General features: G+C 48.8%; 1 protein-coding gene across 1 annotated transcript in view; it reads left to right on the top strand.

Annotated features, from left to right (window-relative positions):
• The first annotated feature begins 5,327 nt into the window (after nt 1–5,327).
• The window catches only part of VPS53 (VPS53 subunit of GARP complex), a 36,350-nt gene continuing 17,688 nt past the window's right edge, over nt 5,328–23,989 (top strand). The window contains exons 1-11 of the mRNA XM_033171711.1: nt 5,328–5,479; nt 7,609–7,689; nt 8,578–8,627; nt 11,072–11,138; nt 16,775–16,861; nt 18,552–18,667; nt 19,169–19,288; nt 19,738–19,816; nt 21,185–21,328; nt 21,579–21,721; nt 23,707–23,848. Coding sequence (XP_033027602.1) covers nt 5,396–5,479; nt 7,609–7,689; nt 8,578–8,627; nt 11,072–11,138; nt 16,775–16,861; nt 18,552–18,667; nt 19,169–19,288; nt 19,738–19,816; nt 21,185–21,328; nt 21,579–21,721; nt 23,707–23,848 — 1,113 coding nt within the window. The 5' untranslated portion in view covers nt 5,328–5,395. The remainder of the gene's footprint in view (nt 5,480–7,608; nt 7,690–8,577; nt 8,628–11,071; nt 11,139–16,774; nt 16,862–18,551; nt 18,668–19,168; nt 19,289–19,737; nt 19,817–21,184; nt 21,329–21,578; nt 21,722–23,706; nt 23,849–23,989) is intronic.

The raw sequence follows: 23,989 nt of genomic DNA, 5'->3' as shown, positions 1-23,989 counted from the left end.
TGTGTTTTTAATCTTTTGTTGGAAGCCGCCCAGTATAAATTATTATTATTATTATTATTATTATTATTATTATTATTATTATTATTATTAAATAAGCTGCCACGGCGAGTCCCTACACTTCAGAATTTGCCATAATGCCACTGAGATCAAAGTATTCGCAAAGGCGTTTGGTGAAGACACTGGCAACCCTCTCTGAAGCAGAGAAAAGGTTTGGAATGGAGCAAGGTGTTTCTGTAGCTACCGGAGCTGTAACTTCGCCAAAGGTTATTGTGCGGCATGTGAGGGCTTGCACAAAGCAGCTGGATGTATTTGGAAATTTTATATAAAGAGATGTTTCCCTGGAGCAATGTGAGGTGTTCGGTTTTTTTAAAAAAACAACAACACGTACAGGCAAATACCAGGAGCAATAAGAGCAATCCTAGCTGTGGCGTAAGGAGCTTGGCTGCAGGAACAGGGTCAAAGGGAGCCCATCTATTCCAGCCTCCTGTTCTCACACTGGGCCCCCAGATGCCCTCAAGGGGAAGCCTGCGCTGCAAGCAGGATCTGGGGGGCAGCAGCAGCTCTCCCTGCTTTTGATTTAGAGGGCTATTGCCTCTGAAAGTGGAGGAGGCTGTTGTAGAAAAGTTGAAGGTTGGCTTTTGCTGCCCATTTCCCTAAGGGACTGAGTCCCCAAAGTCCATGATCAGCCAGAGAAGAATGGATGGAGGCAAAATCCAGTGGCAGCAAGGCAGATCTTTATTTTTCTGTTGCAACAGAGTCCCTCCACCCCAGGGGCGTACCCAGGATCAAATCTAGGGGTGGGGGGGCAAGCCATGGTTGTTCAGGTTCAAAAACAAAAACAGCTTCAAAAAACAGAAAAACTCCCCCCCCCCCAACAGAAAGCCCCAAATAGCTGAAAAACTCAGATTCCCAGGATCCTCAGTCCTTGCAAAGGAACTACTCACCGTGCAAGGGAACTCAGTTTCCCAAGCTCCCTTCTTGCCAGCACGATGTAGCGTGGATACAAAAAGCAGGCAGAGGGGGAAGGATGAGAACCCAGGCTAAGACCATGGTCAGCCCTCGGATTTGCCCCCTGACACTGCCCAAGTCTCAGCCTGCATCCTCATTTGACCAAGCAGGGTGCAGGCTAGGATCCGGTCTCTGATAGGCACGCCAGCTCTTTGTCGGCATGAGGGAGGGGGAAACAGCCGGCGCAACACACACACACACACACACACACACAGTGGCCAACTGTGCCTGGCAAGAGGGCAAGAGCTCAATTGTTATTGAGATTTTGGGAGGGGGAGAAAGACCAGTCCTTGAGCTTTTATTCAGGAGGAGAGCTTCTTTTTTCCTTTTAGGCTGCTGATAACCATTTAAATTAGTTTTGCTTCTAGGGGGAGGCAGCTGCCCCCCCCCCAGGTACGCCCATGCTCCACCCCCTTGCAAGGAGGTGAGAGACCCAGAACAAAGATGCGTTGAAAGTAAAAACTTTTGGCACTGTCCATCCGCTTAGCCAAAGACCACCCTAAATAGCATCATACGTGCATCACAGAGAGAGGTGGGCTAGCACAGACATTTGAGAAGCTGGCTTATCTCCTGTCTGCCAAGATACCTGATAAGTGTTTTACTGACTGCATTACCTGGGCAGTCTGGCCATTCTTTTGAGATGGTAAATACGGGGTTGCCATGTGTCCTCTTTTTCATGGGTATGTAAAATGAGTGTCGTCATAGCGATCCATAGTTAAAAGTAAAGGGTAAAGGTAAAGGGAGTCGGTGTACAGCTTCCGGGTCATGTGGCCACCATGGCAAACCAGAGCAGCGCACGGAAACGCCGTTTACCTTCCCGCCGGAGCGGTACCTATTTATCTACTTGCACTTTGACGTGCTAGGTGGGCAGGAGCAAGGACCGAGCAACGGGAGATCATCCCGTCGCGGGGATTCGAACCACCGACCTTCTGATTGGCAAGCCCTAGGCTCTGTGGTTTAGACCACAGCACCACCCGCGTCCCTATAGTTAAAAGTAGAAGTCGGCAAATATGTCCTCTTTTTTGCTCTTCAAAATATGGCAACCCTGGAAGTACCTTAGTTATTGAATGCAGGTCACAGTCCCACCCTATTCATACACAAATATGCCCTTTAAACAGAATGTGAAGGATTTGGAAGTGTAAGAACTATTGAGAAAGGTTTCTCTTCTGCAGAGGAAATATTTAGTCATAAGGAAAGCCAGGATGGCCTTTTGGGATTGTGCTAAAAATAATGTGTAATTTTCTCAGGGAATATTTCCTAAATTTTGAAGGGTGAAGGATAGGTTTCCTGTGGAGTGTGTGTTTGCTATGTGTGTGTACCCTAAATATTTATAACAGTGGCTGTGAAGGATGGGGAGAAAAGCCCTCTTCAGCCTGTGAGATAAGAAAATAGCAATTTATGGCAGAAGAACAATACAAGCAACTGGATCTATCATGGAGCAGCTTTGAAGTGACAAGGATATAAAGGTTTATTCAAAATGTGGCAAGCTTCCCAATTACACAAACCTTTAGCCAATAATATAAAACCAATAGAAGCTAATAGCTAAATTCTAATTACCCATTAATACATACAAAACAAGCAGAGTTGCTAGGGGGGGAAGTAAAAATCCAGCCGGATTCAGAGGAGTATAACGTACTTATATCGGGAGGTCTGACGTAACTCCCAGGCACATTGCACTAATTAATCAAACCAGCACAAGGCCAATTGCACCTAGGCAAGGTAAATTCTTGACTGTGGTTAGTAGCCATTGGCAGATGACCTCAGATTCCTGTTTGGCTATAGGTGGCCTTGTTGAAGAGATGCATCTTGTCTCTGCCCACACTCTTAAGTTTTGACTGCAGCTTGGTCTGCCAGCTCACTCAGCCACCGAGGGGGTTAACAGTTACGTTGCTGCTGAAGGCAGAAGAGCGGGTGGAGGCAATAAAATTTGGCAACCCTGAGGCCCATCATTTTAAGTGGCACCGTCCGCTGCATCCCACAGAACCTGCATCAGAGGGTGTGACACAATGGCTGGGAACCGCAGCGAGGGAGAGTGATCTCATGTTCGGGTCCTGTTTGCGGGTTTCCTCACAGGCATTTGGTTGGTCGCTGTGAGACCCGGATGCTAGACTAGATGGGTCATTGTCCTGACGGTTATAAGAAAAACTGCTCCTTTTCGCTTATGGGGTATTCCAGAGCCTGTATAGAGTCCTTAAGTGGGTTCCCTATCGGTAGGAGAAGTAATAGAGGCCAACCAGAGTATATTGAGAAGCAAAGCAGCTAGTAAGCCTGATCTTTTTTAAATGAACTGTTGCAACAGGGTTCCCAGTGCTCACCACACAGAGGAGAGAGCAGAACCCAGAACAATGGTCAAAACAAAAATTAAAAAAGCCTTCCAGTAGGACCTTAGAGACCAACTAAGTTTGTTCTTGGTATGAGCTTTCGTGTGCATGCACACGAAAGCTCATGCCAAGAACAAACTTAGTTGGTCTCTGAAGTGCTACTGGAAGGATTTTTTAAATTTTGTTTTGTTTTGATTATGGCAGACCAACACGGCTACCTACCTGTAACCAGAACAATGGTGCGCAAGCCCTTATATAGACTTTTGAAATTGCCCACCCTGTAGCCCAAGACCACCACCCAAACATCACAGGAGGAGGCAGAAATCCTGCCTGCCAGGACACCTGGTAATGGTCACTGATTGCATTACCTGGGCAGTCTGGCCATTCTTTTGTGATGGTTAATACTTTAGTTCCTGAGTCCAGGTCACAGGCTCACCCTATTCATACACAAATTCGCCTTTAAGGCAGGATTTGCAACCAAAAAGACAATGGGAAGGCTTTCTCCCTTAATGCAGAGGAATATTAGAGGTCATTGGCAGAGTCAAAATGGCTTCAGGATTGCTCTCCAGTACTATTTCAGACACATGGTTCATATATTTAGATATGTGTGCGTTTATGAATATTTATTCTATGTTCGAGACCTTAAAATTCTTATAACATGATCCAACAGGTTGTTCTCATCTGATATGAAGAAATAAGCATCCTTAACTTTTCTGACCATCTCCACCTCTGCACACCCACAGAATATTGCATATAAACAGAAGCACCTCTCTCTTAGGCAAGCAACAGAAGCTTAATCTGCCATGTTTGGCTATTGAGAGGGCGGCTTTTGCTTGTTTTGTTTTTTTGTTAAGAGGCAGCTGGTGGGCGGAACTGGGGGCGATACGCGTCAGAGGGTTTAGTCTCCCAGCCCCACTGGCCCATCTTCAGAACCCCATTTTTTGTCCCTCTCTGTAAGTCCTCTTTATGGGGAGGGAATGGCTGGCTGGACTTTTAGTAGGTCCGCTCCTGCTTAGAGGTGGAACACTGCAACTTTTTGTTCTGGTTCCCATTTGTTCTTGTCACCATCTCACGAAGTGATGCCACGCGCAATGCAGCATACCATGCGTTGAATTATCCTGTTCATAACTGACGCAAGAATGTGAGAAGAATGTAAGGAAGACCTCCTGGATCAGGCCAGTGGCCCTTCTAGCCCAGCATCCCGTTCTCACGGTGGCCAACCAGATGCCATCAGTTGTTATTAATTATACCGGTACTTTATTATTATTAACAGCTATGATAACACCATTGCAAATATCAATTATAAGAACTCTGTTGGCAACATCAGTAAGATTAATTACAACAGATATCTGAATGCTTGGGAAGCCCATGATTCATAAGTACACCTGGATCCGCAAACATACAAATGCATGAGTCGAAAGAAATGATTTTTAATGGGAAAAGTTACAAAGCACTTGCTTAAATCACCCTACCTTTGAAAACAAATGGGCTTTAAAAAACCAAACAAACCCGTTAAAAAGGGGGTTTCCCCCAGCTTGAGCTGAAAGGCACTCTGCCCATGCTCAGAAACGCTGGTGGTTGTCATATACGCATGCTGCTTGGATCAAAAAATATTAAGGGGCTCATAAATGCTTTTTAAATTAGTATAGGAAAGTTCTCTCGCACCGAAGGAAAAGGAATGCAAGCACTCTGTAATTTCGTATAGCGACCATTCACGTTTTTCTTGATAGTGTGTGACTTGTAAAAAAGCTTAAATAAAATGTTTATTAATAAAAAGTACGCACACATTTCCCTCACCGCTCCAAGAATTTCCTGGAGTCTCAAGCTCCCGTTGAGAGAAAGGAAAACTCTGAGGAAACTCCGCCCCAGGAGTGGGCGTGGCCTTATCAGCCCATCTCGCCCCGCCCCCTCCACTCCCATAGGCTGCTCCCATTCCCCCTCCCTCCACGCGGTCCTCCAGCATCCCAGAATGCCGCCGTTCCCGGAAGTGGGTGCTTTCCCTCAAGCGAGGGGAGAGAGGAAGAGAGGAGGAGGGTGACAAGTCGAGCGTCGCAGGGCAGGCCGGGATGGAGGAGGACGAGCTGGACTTGGCCGACGAGCTGGAGGCCGCCTTGCAGCTGGCGCCGGAGGTGCAGCTGGCCATCGAGCAGGTGAGGGAGAACCGGGCGCGAGACGGTGAGGGGAAGGGGGCGGGGCTCGGCCCACGGAGGGGGCGGGGCTGTGCATGCTAATATGAGAGTTCGCGGTGGGCGGGGCTCCCGTAGTCCCTAAGCGATTGGGCGGGGCGCAAGGGGGCGGGGCTCTGTATGCTAATATGGGGGGCTTCTGTGTGGGGAGGGGCTTAAGGAATGTGGTTGGGTGCCTTAAATTGAGGGGGGTCTATTTGGGTGTCTTTGAGGAGAGGGACGTTGTGGGGTGCTGATTATTTTGGGGAGGGGGTCAAGTGCTGGGTGAATGACAGGCTGCTGGATAGGCCACCCCCAGTTTATTATTTATTTGCCGCATTTATATCCCACTCTTTTTACATATTGAGCACAAGGTGATGTACATTTGTAATATTGTAAGTATTTATTAAATTGTGGCTCGGAGCAACCGGGGTGTGTGCATGTGTGTTTAGAGCGGGGGGGGGGAGAGTTTGTCATGGGCATAACACGCGTGTAGCCAGATTATTCAGTTTGCAAATGCGCCCACAAAGGTTGACCTCCCCCCCAAAGGTTGATGATAATAATAATAATAATAATAATACATTTTTATTTATACCCCGCCCTTCCCCGCCAAACCGGGCTCAGGGCGGCTAACACCAATAAAATCGCAACAAAAACATAAAACAATTCATTAAAATACAGATTAAAATACAATTTAAAATTAAATCTAAACTGCAGCCTCATTTTTAAGTAGCCCACCAATCACCCCAAAAGAACGAAACGTCAGGGTTAAACTGAAACCAACCCAAAGGCTAGGTGGAACAGCTCCGTCTTGCAGGCCCTGCGGAAAGATGCCAAATCCCGCAGGGCCCTGGTCTCTTGTGCCAGACTGTTCCACCAAGTCGGGGCCAGTACTGAGAAGGCCCTGGATGATGCAATGGTAGCAGAGTGAAGGATTTAAATGCCAAGGGAGGTCAGTGCGACCAGGCTGCATTTACTTGGTCAGATAAAGAGCAGGAAGCGGAATGAGTTTAAAAGGAGTGTTCGCCATTAAAATGGACATTAATGTGAAGAACCTGCTCGAGGTCTTAGTTCGGTGGTAACAGTAGCCTATAAATAAAGGGAAACAAGCAAGGTGCACCAAACAACTCATACCATTCAAAACAAACGCTAGTGACTCAAGATTAGGAGGGACAGGAGGACACTGGGATTGGAAGTGGATAGTGGGAATGTGTTTGCATAATGCAGGAGTCGGGGAGTAGGTAAGGTGAGGCTGAGCTGGCTTGGAGAAGATTTTGCTGGTGAAGCAGAACTTGGGAAGGATGGAGGGAGAGGTAGGGGAGCCTGAAGCAGCCTCTGTGCAGGCCAGGGTGGGATGCTGACCCCTGTTTTCCACCCTTTCTCCATAACCAAGGAAGGAAGAACAAAATAAAAATTTCTTTCCAGTAGCACCTTAGAGACCCACTAAGTTTGTTCTTGGTATGAGCTTTCGTGTGCATGCACACTTCTTCAGATACCATGCACACGAAAGCTCATACCAAGAACAAACTTAGTTGGTCTCTAAGGTGCTACTGGAAAGAAATTTTTATTTTGTTTTGACTATGGCAGACCAACACGGCTACCCACCTATAACAAGGAAGGAAGGAATGTGATTCATATCCCACAAACCACTGCACTACCTCTCGGTTTTTACCATGCTGCTGGACATTTCCTGTTTTTGGCACAGTGTGTGTGTGTTGCTGTGTTCCTTTTCATCTTTTATTTGATTTGTTATTGTTTGAGGTTTTTATTGTTGTTTTTAATGTAAGTCACAAGTCACATTTCATTCATTCATTCATTTATAATCCCACCTTTTTCTCCAAGGAGCTCAATGGTCTCTCTCTCTCTCTCTCTCTCTCTCTCTCTCTCTCTCTCTCGTTTAATCCCCACAAAAACCCTGTGAGGTAGGTTAGGCTGAGAGGCAGTAAGACTCGCCCAGGGTCACCCAGTGAGCTCCGTGGCCAAGCGGGAATTTGAACCCCAGTGTTTCCCAGGTCATAGTCCAACACTCCATGCCGTACAGGCTCTTTTGTAAGAAAAACAACTAACACATACAATTAATGATAGTAACGTCAGTTCTTTTTCTTGACCCCTAGGTGTTTCCGAGTCAAGATCCGTTGGACCGAGCTGACTTCAATGCTGTGGAGTACATTAACACACTTTTCCCGACCGAGCAAGTGAGTTGCGTCCTCTGTGCATAGTGACACAATTGTGAAAAACAAGTTTCTTCTTTTACCCGGTTTTTCTGCTGGTAGATTCATAAGAGATTCACAAAACAACAGTAAAACGTTGGAGAGAACAGGGGTGATCAAGTTCTGGGGTCCATCAATGGTTTATCCATTGCCTTCTAAATATCTCTATCGAGGGAATTTCCGCAAAAGACAAATAAAAGCTGCTGAAAGCACAAAAGTAGCAAATAAAGTTAAGGCAAGACTAAAATACTGCAGCTGCCATCATATCCAGCCAGCTCAGCCTGTGACAAGGGATGATGGGAGTTGTAGTCCCACAATATCTGGGAAGCCAGGGTTGAAGAATGATGGTCCGGAGGGAGAGAGCCTGCTTTTGGTCTCTGTGGCTTGTCTCATTTTGCTGTGTCTTGTTTGTCCACTAGGGGCCACCGTTCTTCTTCTGTTAAGCAAGATCAGAACATACCGGTAGGAGGCTGCCTTATAGTGAGTCTGGGAAGCTTCCACCATATACTGTATAAAAACGTAATAAAACATGAAACATTTTTAAAAATCTTCCCTATACAAGGTTGCCTTCTTCTAAAGGTTGTATAGTTGCTTATCTTCTTGACTCAGAGGATGTATAACTTCATACCCTGCAACATTTCTCTGATGAAAATAGGGACGTCCTAAGGAAAAGTAGGACATTCCGGGATCAAATCAGATCCCGGCTTCTGTAAATTCGGGACTGTCCCTGGAAAACAGGGACACTTGGAGGGTTTGCCAACAGGCAACATGCTCTTCTCGGCGTGGAAGGCCAAACCCCCATTCTGCTGACATTACATATACTGTACAGCTAAATAACTAAGCCCTCCTCTGTCTCTCCTCTTTCTTTGACAGTCTTTGGCAAACATTGATGATGTGGTGAACAAGATTAAGCTGAAAATCAGGTAAGCAGGGCTGTTTTAAAAATTATTATCAATGGGGCTGGTGTGGGGCGGTAAAAGCTGCTGTTCCTTTAGACTAGGGAAGGGGGCTGACCGTCTTCATCCCAACTTAACCCCAGCCAGCCTGCTGGAGGCTCCATGCCAGCACTGGCAATAGCACCCTGGGTGCATGCAGACATGTTGGAAATGGCACAGCTGAAAAACACGGATAAGATAAAAGGAACACAGCCTCTCGCCTGAGGAAAGGGGAGTGGTTGCTTCCTTCTGACTCGTGGAGTGATTGCGGTGATGACAGAGGATCTGGCTCCTCCGTAACGGGGCGGGCTTGCTTCAATTCAGGAGCGTAGCTATTTTTTTATTTAAACCACTTATTTATTTGAGTAAGCTGTGTGTGAAAATCCGACATGGAAAACTATGAAATGGTTTTAAAGCTTGTGACTGTAAATTGTGGCCAACTCCTGAAACGCCGAATCGCAGCGAATGTGGAAATGTTGTCTTGCATTGCGGTAACCCTTCCTGGAACCTTGTAGCAAAGAGTGTGTAATTATTATTATTATTATTATTATTATTATTATTATTATTATTATTATTATTATTATTATATTTATACCCCGCCCTTCCCAGCCAAAAACCGGGCTCGGGGCGGCTAACACTAATTAAAATCACAGCAAAAACATAAAAACAATCAATTTAAAATACAGATTAAAATACAAAATTAACATTCAAAATTAAAACTGCAGTCTCATTTTCAAATCGCCCACCAATGAAAGAATGAAGCATAAGTATCAAACAGAAACCAACCCAAAGGCCAGGTGGAACAGCTCCATCTTACAGGCCCTGCGGAAAGATGCCAAATCCCGCAGGGCCCTGGTCTCTTGTGAATAAATAATAAGTCCAATAAATAAATATTATTAATAAGGAAAACTGAGGTTCCAGTAAATCAGTAATTTAAAAACAGGAACCCAGTAATAACCAGGCTCATTCCTGCAGGTCAGGGAAAGCTTGGGCAAATAGTTATTTTTGGGGGGGAGGGGACCGGCGTTCAAGAAACTTTACCCAGAGTAGACCTGTTGAAATCAATGCAACTAACTTGGTCATGTTTGTTAATTTCAATGGATCTGTAACGGCTCTGTGTCTTTTCAAGAACATAGGAAGACTTCCTTAGAGTTAGTTAGACCTTTGTTTGGTCCACGCTTCTGGGCAAAAGTGGCTCTCCAGGGTTTCAGTCTGGGCAGCTGACGGGGAATATCTCTCCCAGCCCACCTAGATATACTGGTGATTGACCTGGGGACTTTCCGCCTGTTGAGCAGAAGCTCTACCACTGAGCTGCCTCTGCACAGGAAGCTGCTGACGGGGGCGGGGGGATGATTTTCATGTGGCCTCCTCTTTTGTTGTCAGTCCGGCTGGCTGCTTGGTTGCTGCCTGCATGTCTGCCTGGGCCTAGCAGTCTGCCCCTTCCCTGCTCCCTGCCTCAAGGAAGTTCTCAGGCAGGGCGCGATTTCAGACAGACGCCTGGAGGCAAATGCAATCTCCTCCTTTCTGAGATCGCTGTTTGCATCTTAAAGCCGGTGTGTTGTAGTGGTTGGAGTGTCGGACTAGGGCATTCCTGGGAGACCAGGGTTCAAATCCCCGCTCAGTCATGAAGCTCACTGGGTGATCTTGGGCTAGCCATTGTTTCTTGGCCTAACCTACCTCGCAGGGTTGCTGTTTGGATGAGATAAAGGAGGCGGAAAACTGTGTGTGCCGCCTTGAGGTGGGATAGACGTGCAATAAAACAGGAGTGGGATTTATTTTCTTTTTGCCAAATCATTTTTATTCATTTTACAATAATACAATAGTAATTTTCATTACATTTTCTCCTCTTATACATTTTGGCTTTTTAAGGCCATGACTCCCTTCAAACCTTCCTTATGATTTTCTGTTTTTCCTTTCCATTTTCTGTATTTCCACTACTTAACCACTGCTTTAAACTATAGCATCCAAAGTATATCGCTAAAATTCCATATCTACAATGGTTTTTATATTTTTAACTTACAAAGTTTCTTGCAGTCCTGCCAATGTATTTAGTTGACTACATTTGTCTTTCAAGTAATTTACAAATTTAGTCCATCTTTTTATGAACTTCTGGTCCTGCTGTTCTCGGATTCTTCCTGTCATTTTAGCCAGTTCCACATACTCCGTTAACTTCAACAACCATTCTTCCTTTGTCGGTAATTCCTCTTGTTTCCATTTCTGTGCTATTAACAGGAGTGGGATTTCTTTTACCTCTCCATGGGACTGGTATACAGCGCTGGAATATTTATTTTTAGAATATTGAAACAGCACGGTTTCCCCTTCCCTAAAGTGTTCTCTTGAACAAACTGTAAAAAACAAAGAAAGAAAAAGAAATCTGATGCTGAACATCAACCTTCAGGCTGTCTCCCTTCTTTCTTTCTTCCCCTTTGCAGGCGTTTGGATGATAACATCCGGACCGTGGTGAGAGGCCAGACAAACGTCGGGCAGGATGGCCGCGAGGTACGAGTTTATTAAATTTCTCGCCGCTGAATCTATCCAGGGTCCTTGCCGGAGACATGCAAGGAACAGCATTTGGACAGCGGAACAGGGGGTTGGGCTAGACATGACCCTCGGGGTTCCTTCCAGCTTTACAATTCCGTGATTCTCTAGGTTCCCACAGCTCTGTACTGAGGACTAGAAACCTGCAAGGGTTGTTGGCCCCATGTTTCAAGATGGGGTTGAAGGTGGTTTCCAGCTCTTGGCAAGCTGATCTGGGCTGGGTACCCGTCTTAACTCAATGAAGGTTTCCTTATTATAAAATAATAGCTTGCTGGTGTGTGTGTGTGTGTGTCCCGCCCCCGAAAATGGGCAGGTGTACCTGAATATATGGTACCTTTAAGAACTGAGTCTGGATATAAGAGAGAGTGGGGCATACAGGATCATCTATTTCCAGCTCTAAAAAAACCCTTTGTGGGTTCAATCCCCACGTTGGGCAAAAGATTCCTGCATTGCAGGGGGTTGGACTGGATGACCCCTGGGATTCCCCCCAATTCCTTGATTATACGATTCTTGCCCTTGTCACGTCTGAGGAGATGGCTTCTGTTTCTTTTCATTGTTAATGTTTGGCTGCACTGGAAATGTTTATTACATCTGACTCTGATTTATATATTTTAGCCAGCTGATACTACTTGGTGTGTCTTAGCGCTGCTTGGTTTATTTCAGAACGGACTTAAAATGCTCTAATGTGCATATTCCGTAGCATTTCCGCTTCTAACCGTGGAGGCAGAGCATAGCCATCATGCCCAATCTGGTGCCCACCCCTGCCTCCTGTGGAGGAGAGTTCCACAGATTAACTGTGAAGAAGTCCTTTTCTTTTCCTCCGTCCCGAATCTTCCAAAAGTGCCGTGCAGGTTGAAATAGTAAAAGCAAGCGTGAGCGATGCGCCTGGCCACGCAACCTCGCTTCTTTGCGATTTTTTTCCTGCCACAAAAGCTCCGTTGAACTGGCGGCTGTTTTTGGAACTACAAAGCCAGCAGGAATCTCAGGAATTTCCCGGCTCCAGCAGTTAATAGGTCAGAGCGTAGGGAAAGAAGCAGAGCAGGTCGTATTACACAGGAAAAAGCCTCTTGAATGGCATTTTGGTCCGCAGTGGATTCCCCCTCCCTTCTCCCCCCCCCACGCCCCCCAAAGAAGCCTGACGAAAAAGGAAAACCCTGGCGAAATAATTTCTTCTCCTGAGCTGCTCTTTCCCCAGGGAGGTGGAAGGAGAGAAGAGATTGTCTGTCTGTGATAATAGCCCAATTAATAATGGCTTGTAGGGCTGAAAGCTCCCCCCTCCCCAAGTCATGTTCTGGCCTGCTTCCCTCCCCCCTCCCACCCTTTTGAAATGAAGGGAGCCTTTGTTCACCACTGAAAATGTATGGAGCTTCAGATTTTTATTTTAAAAGGGAAAAGAGGCTTATGTGTCCTCGACCACACTACTCCTCAGCCCAACCTCTTTTTTAGAAAAATAGAATTGCAGAGTTGGCAGGGACCCCGAGGGTCATCTAGTCCAACCCCCTTCCAATGCAGGAAACTTTAAAATGCGTCAGTTCAGCTAGAGCCCAGTATTGTCTCCTTTGACTGGCAAGGTCTCTCCAGAGACCTTTGAATTGTGCTTGGAAATGTACTGGGAGCCAATGTAGATCTCTCAGGTCCGGTGTTATATGGTCCCGGCGGCCATTCCCAGTCACCAGTCTAGCTGCCACATTCTGGATTAATTGTAGTTTCCGGGTCACCTTTAAAGGTAGCCCCACGTAGAGCGTGTTGCAGTAGTCCAAGCAGGAGATAACCAGAGCATGCACCACTCTGGTGAGACAGTTCGCAGGCAGGGAGGGTCTCAGCCTGCGTATCAGATGGAGCTGGTAGACAGCCGCCCTGGACACAGAATTACCCTGCGCCTCCATGGACAGCTGTGATAGCCTGATGCTCCTCCATCTGTCCGTGTAACCCTTTATAAAAATATCAGAGGAGTGCTGCAGCATCAGGCCAGTGGCCCATCTTGTCTGCTGTCCTGTTCTTACAGTGGCCAGCCAGGGGCTTCTTCTGGGAAGCTCACCGGCAAGACCTGGGCACAACGGTTGGCTGTCTTACCCAGTTGTGATTCCCAGCAACTGGAACTCGGAGTCAGACAGCCTCCAACAGACGGGAGAGAACTTAGCCAGCAGCACTAATAGCTCCAAGCAGCCTTATCCTCTGCAAATGTGCCCAGTCCCTGGAATTGAACCATCCAATCGGATGGCCATCAGTCCAGCCTGTAGCAGCATCACAGTGCATAAACTGCTGGGATGGCTCAGTCAGTGATGCACGAGGCTCTTAATCTCAGGGCCACAGGTTCGAGCCCCACATTGGGTGAAAGATTCCTGCATTGCAGGGGGTTGGACTAGATGACCCCCAGGGTCCCTTCCCACTCTTGCAATTGTGTGATTCTATGTGCCATGTGGAGAAGTCCTTCCTTTTCTCTCTCCTGAATTATCCAGCTTCGTCGGATGGGCTAGAATTGTAAGGGACGGAGATAAACATCTCTCCACCCACTTTCTCTGCATCCTACATAGTTTCAGCCACCTCTTGTCGTGACCTCCAGACTTGCGTCTGCGAACCACACAAGGAGGATTCAAAAGAGGGCCTTTCCATCACTTTTTGAAAAAATTGGCCAGCCCAAGGACAGATCTTGGGATCTTTCCTTTCCACGCAGAGCCGATGCTGTGATTGCTGAGCTACAATCCCTCTTCCCAAATTTGGACTGTGCAGTCGGCCATCACGTACAAGCAGACAGGAAGATAGATATAGATAAAAAAATATAGATTTAGATATAGGTACGCGTGAGAGATATTAGCTTCTCAGGGATGATTTGCAGGGAAGTTGTGCAGAGAAGCTATGTCACGTTATGCCTAAATACAGTACAGGTAATTTTGGAATATTCTCCCCCTGCACCAATTTTATGAGACGGCGTTTTAGAACCCCTCCTCTTTTAATGTATTGTTCCTCGCTTATTTGGAAGCATTTCTCATCCTGCTCTGCAGCTTAAAAAAGGCTCCCGGAGCAGCTTGCAGATGTCAACAATGAGATGAGACCGGCTATTTTTTTTTTTTTTAATGGCATGAAAGGAAAAGGCATTCGGAGGGAGGAGGAAAAAATGTAAAATCAGGTGCTAGACCTCGGTTAAGAGAGTTCTCATGACAACCAGATGGAAAGGAAGCAGCTGAACGAGAGCAGGAGGAAGATGTTCCTGGTCTCCCAGCTGAGCTTCCTGGTCAAATTGCTGCATGATGGTTGAGGACAGGGCAGGATTCACAGTGAAGCCAGTGGCATAACCCAGCTTCCCTTTACAATTACAGGTGAAACTCAAAAAATTAGAATATCGTGGAAAAGTCCATTTAGGTAAGCAATTGTTTTCATTAGCTACTGGAGTTTAATATACGAGATAGACTCATGACGTGCAAAGCGAGATATGTCAAGCCTTTGTTTGTTATAATTGTGATCATTACGGCGAACAGCTGATGAAAACCCCAAAGTTGAGATTGTTAATTTGAGGTTCTCATCAGCTGTACGCCATAATCATCGCAGTTATAACAAACAAAGGCTTGACATATCTCGCTTTGCATGTCATGAGTCTTATCTCATATATTAGTTTCACCTTTTAAGTCGAATTACTGAAAGAAATGAACCTTTCCACGATATTCTGATTTTTCGAGTTTCACCTGTAAAACGAAAAGGCAGCGAACAGCAACCTTTAACATAGAAACCTTTGCATTAACTTTGGGCAGAAGGTGGGGTTGGGCTAGCAGGAGGCTGTGTCAGGAATACTTGAGGATTTTTTTTTAAATTATTATTTTAAAATTGCAAGGCTTCAGGAGCTGCACACCCAGCTGTAACATTTCTCAAGTTTTGAGTGCGTTCTTTTTCTTTTAAAAAAAATATATATATACGCTGCCCTAGATTTCATTTTTCTCTAAGTTTGTTGAAAAAGCTTAAAATAGCCTCGCTTCTTCTGGCTTCGCTTTTCAAACAGGGCTTTTGTTTTGTCTTGCCCAAAATCTGCAGATGGATTTCTTTCTTTCTTTCTTTCTTTTAAAAAAGCTGCCTCAATTAATGAGTCCTTTATGGGGAGGAAACAGCGGGGAGCGCATTCCTGGGCAGGGCGTAACACGCTTCCTCCCCCCCCCCCCAGCAGTTCCAGACGGCAGCTATTTCTGACTCCTGGGCAGGGGCCCCGGGAAAGCAGATCCCACTAGTGCTACTGCGGTCGTCTCTCTCGTTCCAGCGCAAGACGGCATTGCAGATGTTCCCCCCCTCCTTTCTCTTCCCCCCCCCTTTAGGATTTTTCTTCGGTTCTGCCCAGGAACACATGTTGACACAGTTCTGGTCGCCTCACTTAAAAAGGGATATTGTAGAGCATGGGTAGGCAAACTAAGGCCCGGGGGCCGGATCCGGCCCAATCGCTGGAGCCGGGTATTTTTTAGCCTGCGCAAGAGGAGGCTGAGAGGAGATATGAGAAACAAAATAAAAAATTCTTTCCAGTAGCACCTTAGAGACCAACTGAGTTTGTTCTTGGTATGAGCTTTCGTGTGCATGCACACTTCTTCAGATACCAGTGTGCATGCACACGAAAGCTCATACCAAGAACAAACTCAGTTGGTCTCTAAGGTGCTACTGGAAAGAATTTTTTATTTTGTTTCGACTATGGCATACCAACACGGCTACCCACCTGTAACAGGAGATATGAGAGACATCTTCCGGTATCTAAAGGGCTATCGCATGGAAGACGGAGCAAGCTTGTTTTCTCCTGCTCCAGAGAGTAGGGCCTGAACCATGGGGAGGCAAACTAAGGCCCGGGGGCTGGATCTGGCCCAATCACCTTCTAAGTCCGGCCCGCGGACAGTCCAGAAATCAGCGTGTTTTTACATGAGTAGAACGTGTGTTTTTATTTAAAATGCATCTCTGGGTTATTTGTGGGGCATAGGAATTTGTTCATTCCCCCCCCCCCAAAAAAAATATGGTCCGGCGCCCCACAAGGTCTGAGGGACGGTGGACCGGCCCCCTGCTGGAAAAGTTTGCTGACCCCTGTTGTAGAGTCAGAAAAAAAAGGTTCAGAAAAGGGAGGCTGGAATGGGCAAGGGGGTGTGAGAAAAGGTCACAGCATTTGGGGCTTTTTCAGTTTGCAGAACAGGCAAGTCAGAGGCGGCGTGAGAACCGTAGGATTGTAGAACTGGAGGGGACCCCGGGGGCCATCAAGTACATCTCCCTGCAGCGCGGGGAATCTTTTGCCCAATGTGGGGCTCGAACCCACGGCCCTGAGATTAAGGACAGAGAACCAGAGAGGTTTGTGAAACTCTGCAGGCGGGGTGTGTGTGTGTGGAGAAAGTGGTTAGAGAGGTGCTTTTCCTCCCTTGTAACGCTAAAGCTCACCGACAGCCAGCGAAGGCCTAGGCTTCTGGGATTTTCCCTGCCCACCAAGAGGACTAGAAGCTTGTTTCTTGCGTAGAGTCCAAGAAGCAGTACCTTTCCGACCAGAAAAAGGTTTGAGTTCTTGCTGCTTGGCTCGAAAGAACTTGATCTCTGCCTAATTCCTCCTGAATTTGGAAACCAAACTTTGGTCTCCCTCTTCCTCCCTCCAGGCGCTGGAAGAAGCCCAGAAGGCTATTCAGCAGCTCTTTGGCAAGATTAAGGACATCAAGGACAAAGCTGAAAAATCTGAGCAGATGGTGAGTGACCAATGAAACCTTGTTGCCTGTTATTAATGGTTTCTTCAGCAACCCCCCCCCCCTTTTCCCTTTTCCTGCTCCATTAGCACAACGTCTTACAAGAACCTTAAACTGAGTCAGATCGTAGGTCCATCTGGCTCAATATTGTCTGCTCTGACCGGCAGCAATGCTCCAGGATTTCAGGCAGGAGTCTCTCGAGACCCTACCTGCAGATTGAACATGGGACTGCCTGCTTGAAAGGCCAACACTCTGCTGCTGAGCTGTGGCCCTTCCACAAACCGTGTGCCGCCCCTGAAGCAACTTTACCTGGCCCTTGGTAGTTTGGAAAAAAAAGGAAAATATCCTTCAGAGCTTCTAAGGCAATGAAGAGATGACTCTCGGGTGTGTGCCGTACGCTGCCAACCTGTCTCTGGGTTGGCAGCGTCTATTCCTTGCCGCCCTCCTTTCCAAAGCAATGACCTTGCACAGGGCTTAGCATCCTCGGGCATCTGCTTTGGCCCCACGGACAAAAGCCATTGGACGGCGGAGCCACATCGCTAGAGGGACAGTGGGCTCTTTCCTTGGAGATTGTCCTCTTCTGCGGTGTCTGCAGGCACAGCCGGGGTTCAGGCTCTCCGCTGGGGAAGATGGGGCTCTGAAGTTCCTCCAGCCAGGAACAACCTGGAGCCGAGCCCCTCCATCAGGCATGGGGAACCTTTGGCCCTCCAAATGTTGCTGAACCACCCATCACCCCTGGCCATTGGTCCTTCTTTGCTGGGGCTGATGAGAGTTGCAGTTCAGCAAGAACCGACACTGGATATCTGTTTCCAAACGATGCGTCTTGGAGGGGACCTTTTTCAAGTGTTCTCCTAGAGGCTGGGAAACAGCGGCCCGCCTGGATGTTCCTGGGCTGCAGCTCGGTTCATCCCTGACCAAGGGCTTCTGGAAGTTGGAGTCCAGCACCATCCGGAGGACCACCAGTTCCTAATCCCTGCCTCAAAATTGGTGACCAGCGCTGTTTGTCCGCGAGCGGAAAGCATTGTGGGTGGGGTGGATTTTGTGGCTTCTACAGATGTAGGGACATGGGTGGCACTGTGGCCTAGGGCTTGCCGATCAGAAGGTCGGCGGTTCGAATCCCCGCGACGGGGTGAGCTCCCGTTGCTCGGTCCCAGCTCCTGCCCACCTAGCAGCTTGAAAGCACGTCAAAGTGCAAGTAGATAAATAGGTACTGCTCCAAGCAGGAAGGTAAATGGCGTTTCCGTGCGCTGCTCTGGTTCGCCAGAAACGGCTTAGTCATGCTGGCCACATGACCCAGAAGCTGTACACCGGCTCCCTCGGCCAGTAAAGCGAGATGAGCGCCACAACCCCAGAGTCATTCACGACTGGACCTAATGGTCAGGGGTCCCTTTACCTTTACCTTTACAGACGTGGGGTGGGGAGAGGGAGGTGTCTGGAGCGGGTGCCTGGGCAGGTCAGCAAAAACTCCCATGGCGTCGGTGAAGTTAACTCTTTATTCAAAGAAACAAGACTGCTCTGGAGGCGAGGCCTAGTGAGCACAGCAACGCTTCCTAGCAGATCTTGCCCCAGTGAGGCAGTTGTGGGGACTGGAGCTCTCTTAAGTCTCTGTGTGTGCACCGTTTCTTGAATTCTTCTGTTTATAAAAGTGCACGTGACCCATTTCCCCCCTCCCCAAAAAAAAAACCTGCGACAGGTGAAGGAAATCACCCGCGATATCAAGCAGCTGGACCACGCCAAGCGCCACCTGACCACCTCCATCACGACCCTGAACCACCTCCACATGCTCGCTGGCGGAGTCGACTCCCTGGAGTAAGCAGTGCGCCCTGGGGGTGCCATGATAATGTGGGCGTCCAGAGGGGCTGGGGGAGGGGGGAACTGCGGCATGGAATTGGGTACGGGATTAGCTTTCTGGCAAACTCAACTTTAAAAAAAAGAGTAAGTTTCTAGTCCTCAGGAGTTTGAAGGTATCCGTTGCAAGTCAGAGGATGCGTACAGTAGGCTGCATTGAAGGCAAGCAAAACTCAGTGGTGGGCGGGGCCAGGGGCGACAGTGGGCGGAGCAATAAGGATAGATTTTTGCCTGGAGACAGGGTGTGTGGACTGGGAGGACCTCGGGGGCCAGACAGAGGCCTTGGGGGCCAGATTTGGTTGCAGGACCTCTGGCTCCCCACCCCGAATAAGCTCCTTGGTCTGACTGGGTATAAGGCAGATTCCAGTGTCTGATTTAATCCCCGACTTCTCTCTTGAGAGCTGTCTCACCAATTAAACCCCCCCCATTTCTCCTCTCTCTTCCCCCCGCTCCCATCTCTAGGGCCATGACGAGGAGGCGGCAGTACGGGGAAGTGGCCAACCTCCTGCAAGGGGTCGTAAACGTGCTGGAGCATTTCAACAGATACATGGGGATCCCGCAGATTCGCCAGCTTTCTGAGAGGTGAGATGAGGGCGGTGAACTCCCGAGAGCCGGAAGGGGGAAGAAGAGGGGAGCCCAGGAACATAGCAGCCGTTCAGAGCCTCCCTGTTTTAACAGAGGAGCAAATGTTAACTGAGTCCCTGCTCAGACACTCAGCTGCGGCTCTTCAGTCTGCAGAGACAGGGAGGGCACCCTGCTTGTTTCCCCCATGTCAAAACAGCCCCTTATACTCCGGGGTTCCTTCATCTCGGTTCTTAAATCTTTGTGTTCTCCCTTTAAGGAATATTCTGTTTAAAGGGCTGTCACTCTTGCTTCTTGAGTTGTTTCCGGTAAACTAGAAGCCACCGCTTCGTTGGGCTCGGCAGCCGTTTAATTCCCCAACTAGTTTTGCTAGGAACAAAAACTTCCTGCAGAAGCCTGCGTTTGGCGACCTGAGCACTAACCCAATTTCCTCGTTGGTTCCTGGGCAGGGTGAAGGCTGCCCAGAACGAGCTGGGGCAACAGATCCTGGCAGATTTCGAGGAAGCGTTTCCCTCTCAAGGCACAAAGGTAATAAAATAAAAATCCCGGCAAATCCCGGTCTCTCCCTTGCTTGCGGAAGTGCAAATGAGTTTCTCCTATTTCTCAACAACAAATAATGGTGTTTGTAGCCCAGTTTTGGCTGAGCTGGCATGAGAAACATTTGTAGGGGAGAAATGGTAGCGGGGAGGGGGGGTGCTTCACCCTTTACCTTGCAACACCTCCCCGTGGCTGCTTTCCACTGTTTGACCTGCCAGTGTCCCAGATTGAGGAGAAAAGGACCTGGGGGCGGGAGGAGAGGGAAACATCCCTCCCCCACTGCCATGTCTCCCCTATCAATGGGTTCTTCTCTCTGCTCCCTCTTCTTTTTCACTTCTATAACTGCCCATCGCTGCATCTTCCCAGATGATCTATATTCACTATGACCCATTGCCGTACTTTTGGATTGCCCTGAATTTGGTACCCAAGCCCCAAACCCAAAGTCTCATTTGGATGCATTTTGGCTTGCCTGCTGCTGAAAGTGACCACGAGGTGATGGATAATATCATCATTCATCAGTTTTAGACCCTGGAGTACTAGCAGTTGCCAGGACATTGTCCTGTTTGCCTCTGCGTAGTTCCTTCCTTAACACAGATACAGTCATACCTTGTGTTGCGTTAGGCTCATGTTGCGTCTTTTCGGCTTGCGAATGCGGCAAACCTGGAAGTGTATACTTCTGGCTTTCGCCGCGTGTGTGTGCACAGAAGTTCTCTATTGCACTCCGCTCTAGTTGTGGACTTTTCGGGGTGCGAACGGCACCCCGGAACGGATCGTGTCCACAACTAGAGGTACTACTGTATTATGATATATCGATATATTGCGATGTTTAGCTGGTGATATATCACAATGTTGAAAACCAGATATCACCCAGCCCTACTTGCCTTTCGTATATCCCCAAAATATAGCTTCCATCTTCTGGAAGCTGAAACCCTGTGAACTCTAGGCACTCCCAGTGGATGTGTGTTGGACAATGACCTTATGAAACAAATGATGCTGCTATACAAGATGCCTTCTGGGCTTGCTTCCCCTCCAGTATGGTGTAGTGGTTAAGAGTGGTAGACTTGTAATCTGGTGAACCGGGTTCGCGTCTCCACTCCTCCACATGCAGCTGTTGGGTGACCTTGGGCTAGTCACACTTCTCTGAAGTCTCTCAGCCCCACTCACCTCACAGAGTGTTTGTTGTGGGGGAGGAAGGGAAAGGAGAATGTTAGCTGCTTTGAGACTCCTTCGGGTAGTGATAAAGCGGGGTATCAAATCCAAACTCTTCTTCTCTTCTTCTTCTTCCCCAAGGGGTGGGGGAAAAGATATCTGGGTGCATAGGGATAAGAGGTTCTGAATTCTTTCCCTTTCTCCTGACAGAGGGCTGGAGGTCCCAGCAACGTCCTACGGGACGCCTGCCTGGTCGCAAATGTCTTGGACCCCAGAATCAAGCAGGAGATCATCAAGAAATTTATCAAGCAGCACCTCTCGGAATACCTCGTGCTCTTCCAGGAAAACCAAGATGTAAGTCGGGGTGGTCCCCCTGCGTAGAACTCTTAGCTTTTTGCGAGCTGTTCAGATATCCTCCTTTTCTTCTTTTTCTTTTTTGGCCTTGGGAAATGTATGCCAGGAACTTCCTTTGTGCTTCTGAGCTGCTTAGAAGGCACTTTGGCAATTGAGCAGCATAGAAACCAACCAACATCAATCAATCAGTTAATCAATTAACAACCTCTGTCTACAGCTGTTCTCATAGTGCCTCCCTCTCGCCCTCCAGGTTGCCTGGCTGGATAAAATCGACCGGCGTTACGCTTGGATCAAACGCCAGCTGGTGGATTACGAGGAGAAGTACGTGCGCATGTTCCCTGCGGAATGGTGCATGACCGAGAGGATTGCGGTCGACTTCTGCCATATTACGAGGTAGCGGGACCCAGGGCGCTCTGGTTGTTTTATTTGTGGGAGTATTTTATATGGTGTATAAGGTCAGGGTGGTGTACAGCAATATTAGAACCTGCAGTTAAAAGCAGCACAGAGGAATCGTTAAAATGGCCGTGTGCTTGAGAAAATGTGTGGTGTGTTAGGGGAGGGGTAGCCACCTCTGGTGGGGGACACGTTGTGCTCCTTCCGGGGTCGTTGGCCCACCTCTGGTCCCCACCCTGCGCTCAGCTCCTACCTGTGGCTGCTAGAAGCGACAGAGGGCACACCGTGGGAAATGTCTTTGCCTGGCTGGCTAAATCAGGTGAGGGGAGCTGATGGGTCTCGAACCCTCGCTGAGTTAGGGACTTCCCCTGCGTGTGAAGACAGGCTCTGGCATATTGAGCGGTTGAGATCAAGAAGGCTGTTTCTGCACATGCTGCAGAGGGAAGTGAGGGGCAGGTGGGGCTCGTCCACCTGGGAAGGGAGCCCATCTAGGGCAGGGGTCTGCAACCCGCGGCTCCGGAGCCGCATGCGGCTCTTTTACACCTTTGCCGGGGCTCCGGGGCGGATATGCCCGTCCACTTCTCCAGCTGGCCAGCGGCAGCGGCCGCCCTCCAGCTGGCCGGCGGCCCGCCCTCCTGAGGCTGAGGGCGCTGCTGCTGTGCTGTTTTGCTCATGTGTCGTGCCTCGTTTTTGCCAGCGCAGGCGCAGCAGCAGTTTCCCTCCGGAGGTGTGACTGCTGCTGCTGGTGTGGAGCTGCTGCTGGCTGCTGCGTCGAGGTGACGACGAGGTAGGCAGCTGCGGGCTGGGCCAGGGGCGGCAGGTGGTGGGCAAGGGCGAGGGGGGAAGCCCTCTTTTTAAAAATGGTCGAGGAAGCAGCGCCTGTTTCCCTGCCGCTGCCTCCTTCGCTCCTGGTTCCGCTCGCAGCCTCAGACCGCGCTCTCGCGGGCGCGCGTCTCTCTCCGCCCCGGAGCAAGGCCGGGACTCGCCCTTGCCCGGGACCCGCGTCTCAGGAGCCAGTGGGTGCACGTGTCGCGAGGGGGCTTGGAGGCGCCTAGGAGCCCGAGCACGCGCAGCAGGGACGCGGCTGCTTAAAAGGGCTGCATGGAGAAGGAAAACTTCTAGGGGAAGGAAAACTCTGATCCTAAACCTCTACTTCCTTGTGGGATATCTTGACCCTCCACAAATCTGGAGTGGGGTCCCCAAGGTGATTGGATGGCGCCTTGTACGCCTCTTTCCGCAACCCCTTCAGCCAAGCTGGTGCCCAACGTCTCGCTCTGCTTTCCTTTGGACCACATCAGTGAGGCAGAGAGGGAGGTCTTGTCATCTGGGCAGCCCAGGACCTCCATACACACTGCCCAGGCTTGCACCCTAGGGAAGTCACTTCGTTGCTAGTAGAGTCGTACCTCAGGTTACGCCCGCTTCGGGTTACGTATTTTCGAGTTACATACTCCGGTACCCCGGAAGTGTTTTTCAGGGCGTGCACGATCCACACATGCGCAGAAGCGTTATGCGCAGTTCGCGCATGTGCAAAGTGTGATTTTCGGGTTACATACTTTTCAGGTTAGGAACGGCAACCCGGAACCAATTAAGTATGTAACCCGAGGTACCACTGTAACGCAGCGGTTTTGACTTGGTTCCCAGAGGCACGATCCACCGTCTCCCGAGACAGACAGACAGATTCCAACAACAGCAGTATAAAGAACCGGCAGTTAAAAACAGCACACAGAGTAATCGTTAAAATGGCTAGCTACTCAAGAAAAATGTGAACAATCTGCAGGCAAAGCAGATTTGGTCTGGAGTGTCTCCTGGGAATGTCCCCCCACCCCACCCCCGCCGCCGCCACCTGAAACCCTGGAGAGCTGCTGCAATTCAGTGTAGGCAGCACTGAGCTAGGTGGACCCAAATATCTGACTCTCTATAAGGCAGCTTCCTACATCAGGGCAGGTGTGAGGTGACGGCCTGCCTTATCTCCCCCCCCCCCACAGGACGGAGCTTGCAAAGATCATGTGGACGCGGGCGAAGGAGATCGAGGTGAAGCTCCTTCTGTTTGCCATCCAGAGGACCACCAACTTCGAAGGGCTGCTGGCGAAACGCTTCTCGGGTTGCACCCTCTCCGACACCGTGCCGGTGAGTCGGGTCTCCCCAGCCACTCATGGGGAGCTCCCAACAGAATATTAAAAACACGATAAAACATCAAACATTAAAAACTTCCCTAAACAGGGCTGCCTTCAGATGTCTTCTGAAAGTCAGGTAGTTGTTTATTTCCTT

The sequence above is a fragment of the Lacerta agilis genome, chromosome 15 (assembly GCF_009819535.1).
Source record: "Lacerta agilis isolate rLacAgi1 chromosome 15, rLacAgi1.pri, whole genome shotgun sequence".
NCBI classification, from domain to species: Eukaryota; Metazoa; Chordata; class Lepidosauria; order Squamata; family Lacertidae; genus Lacerta; species Lacerta agilis.
This window is presented reverse-complemented; position numbering and strand designations above follow the sequence as displayed.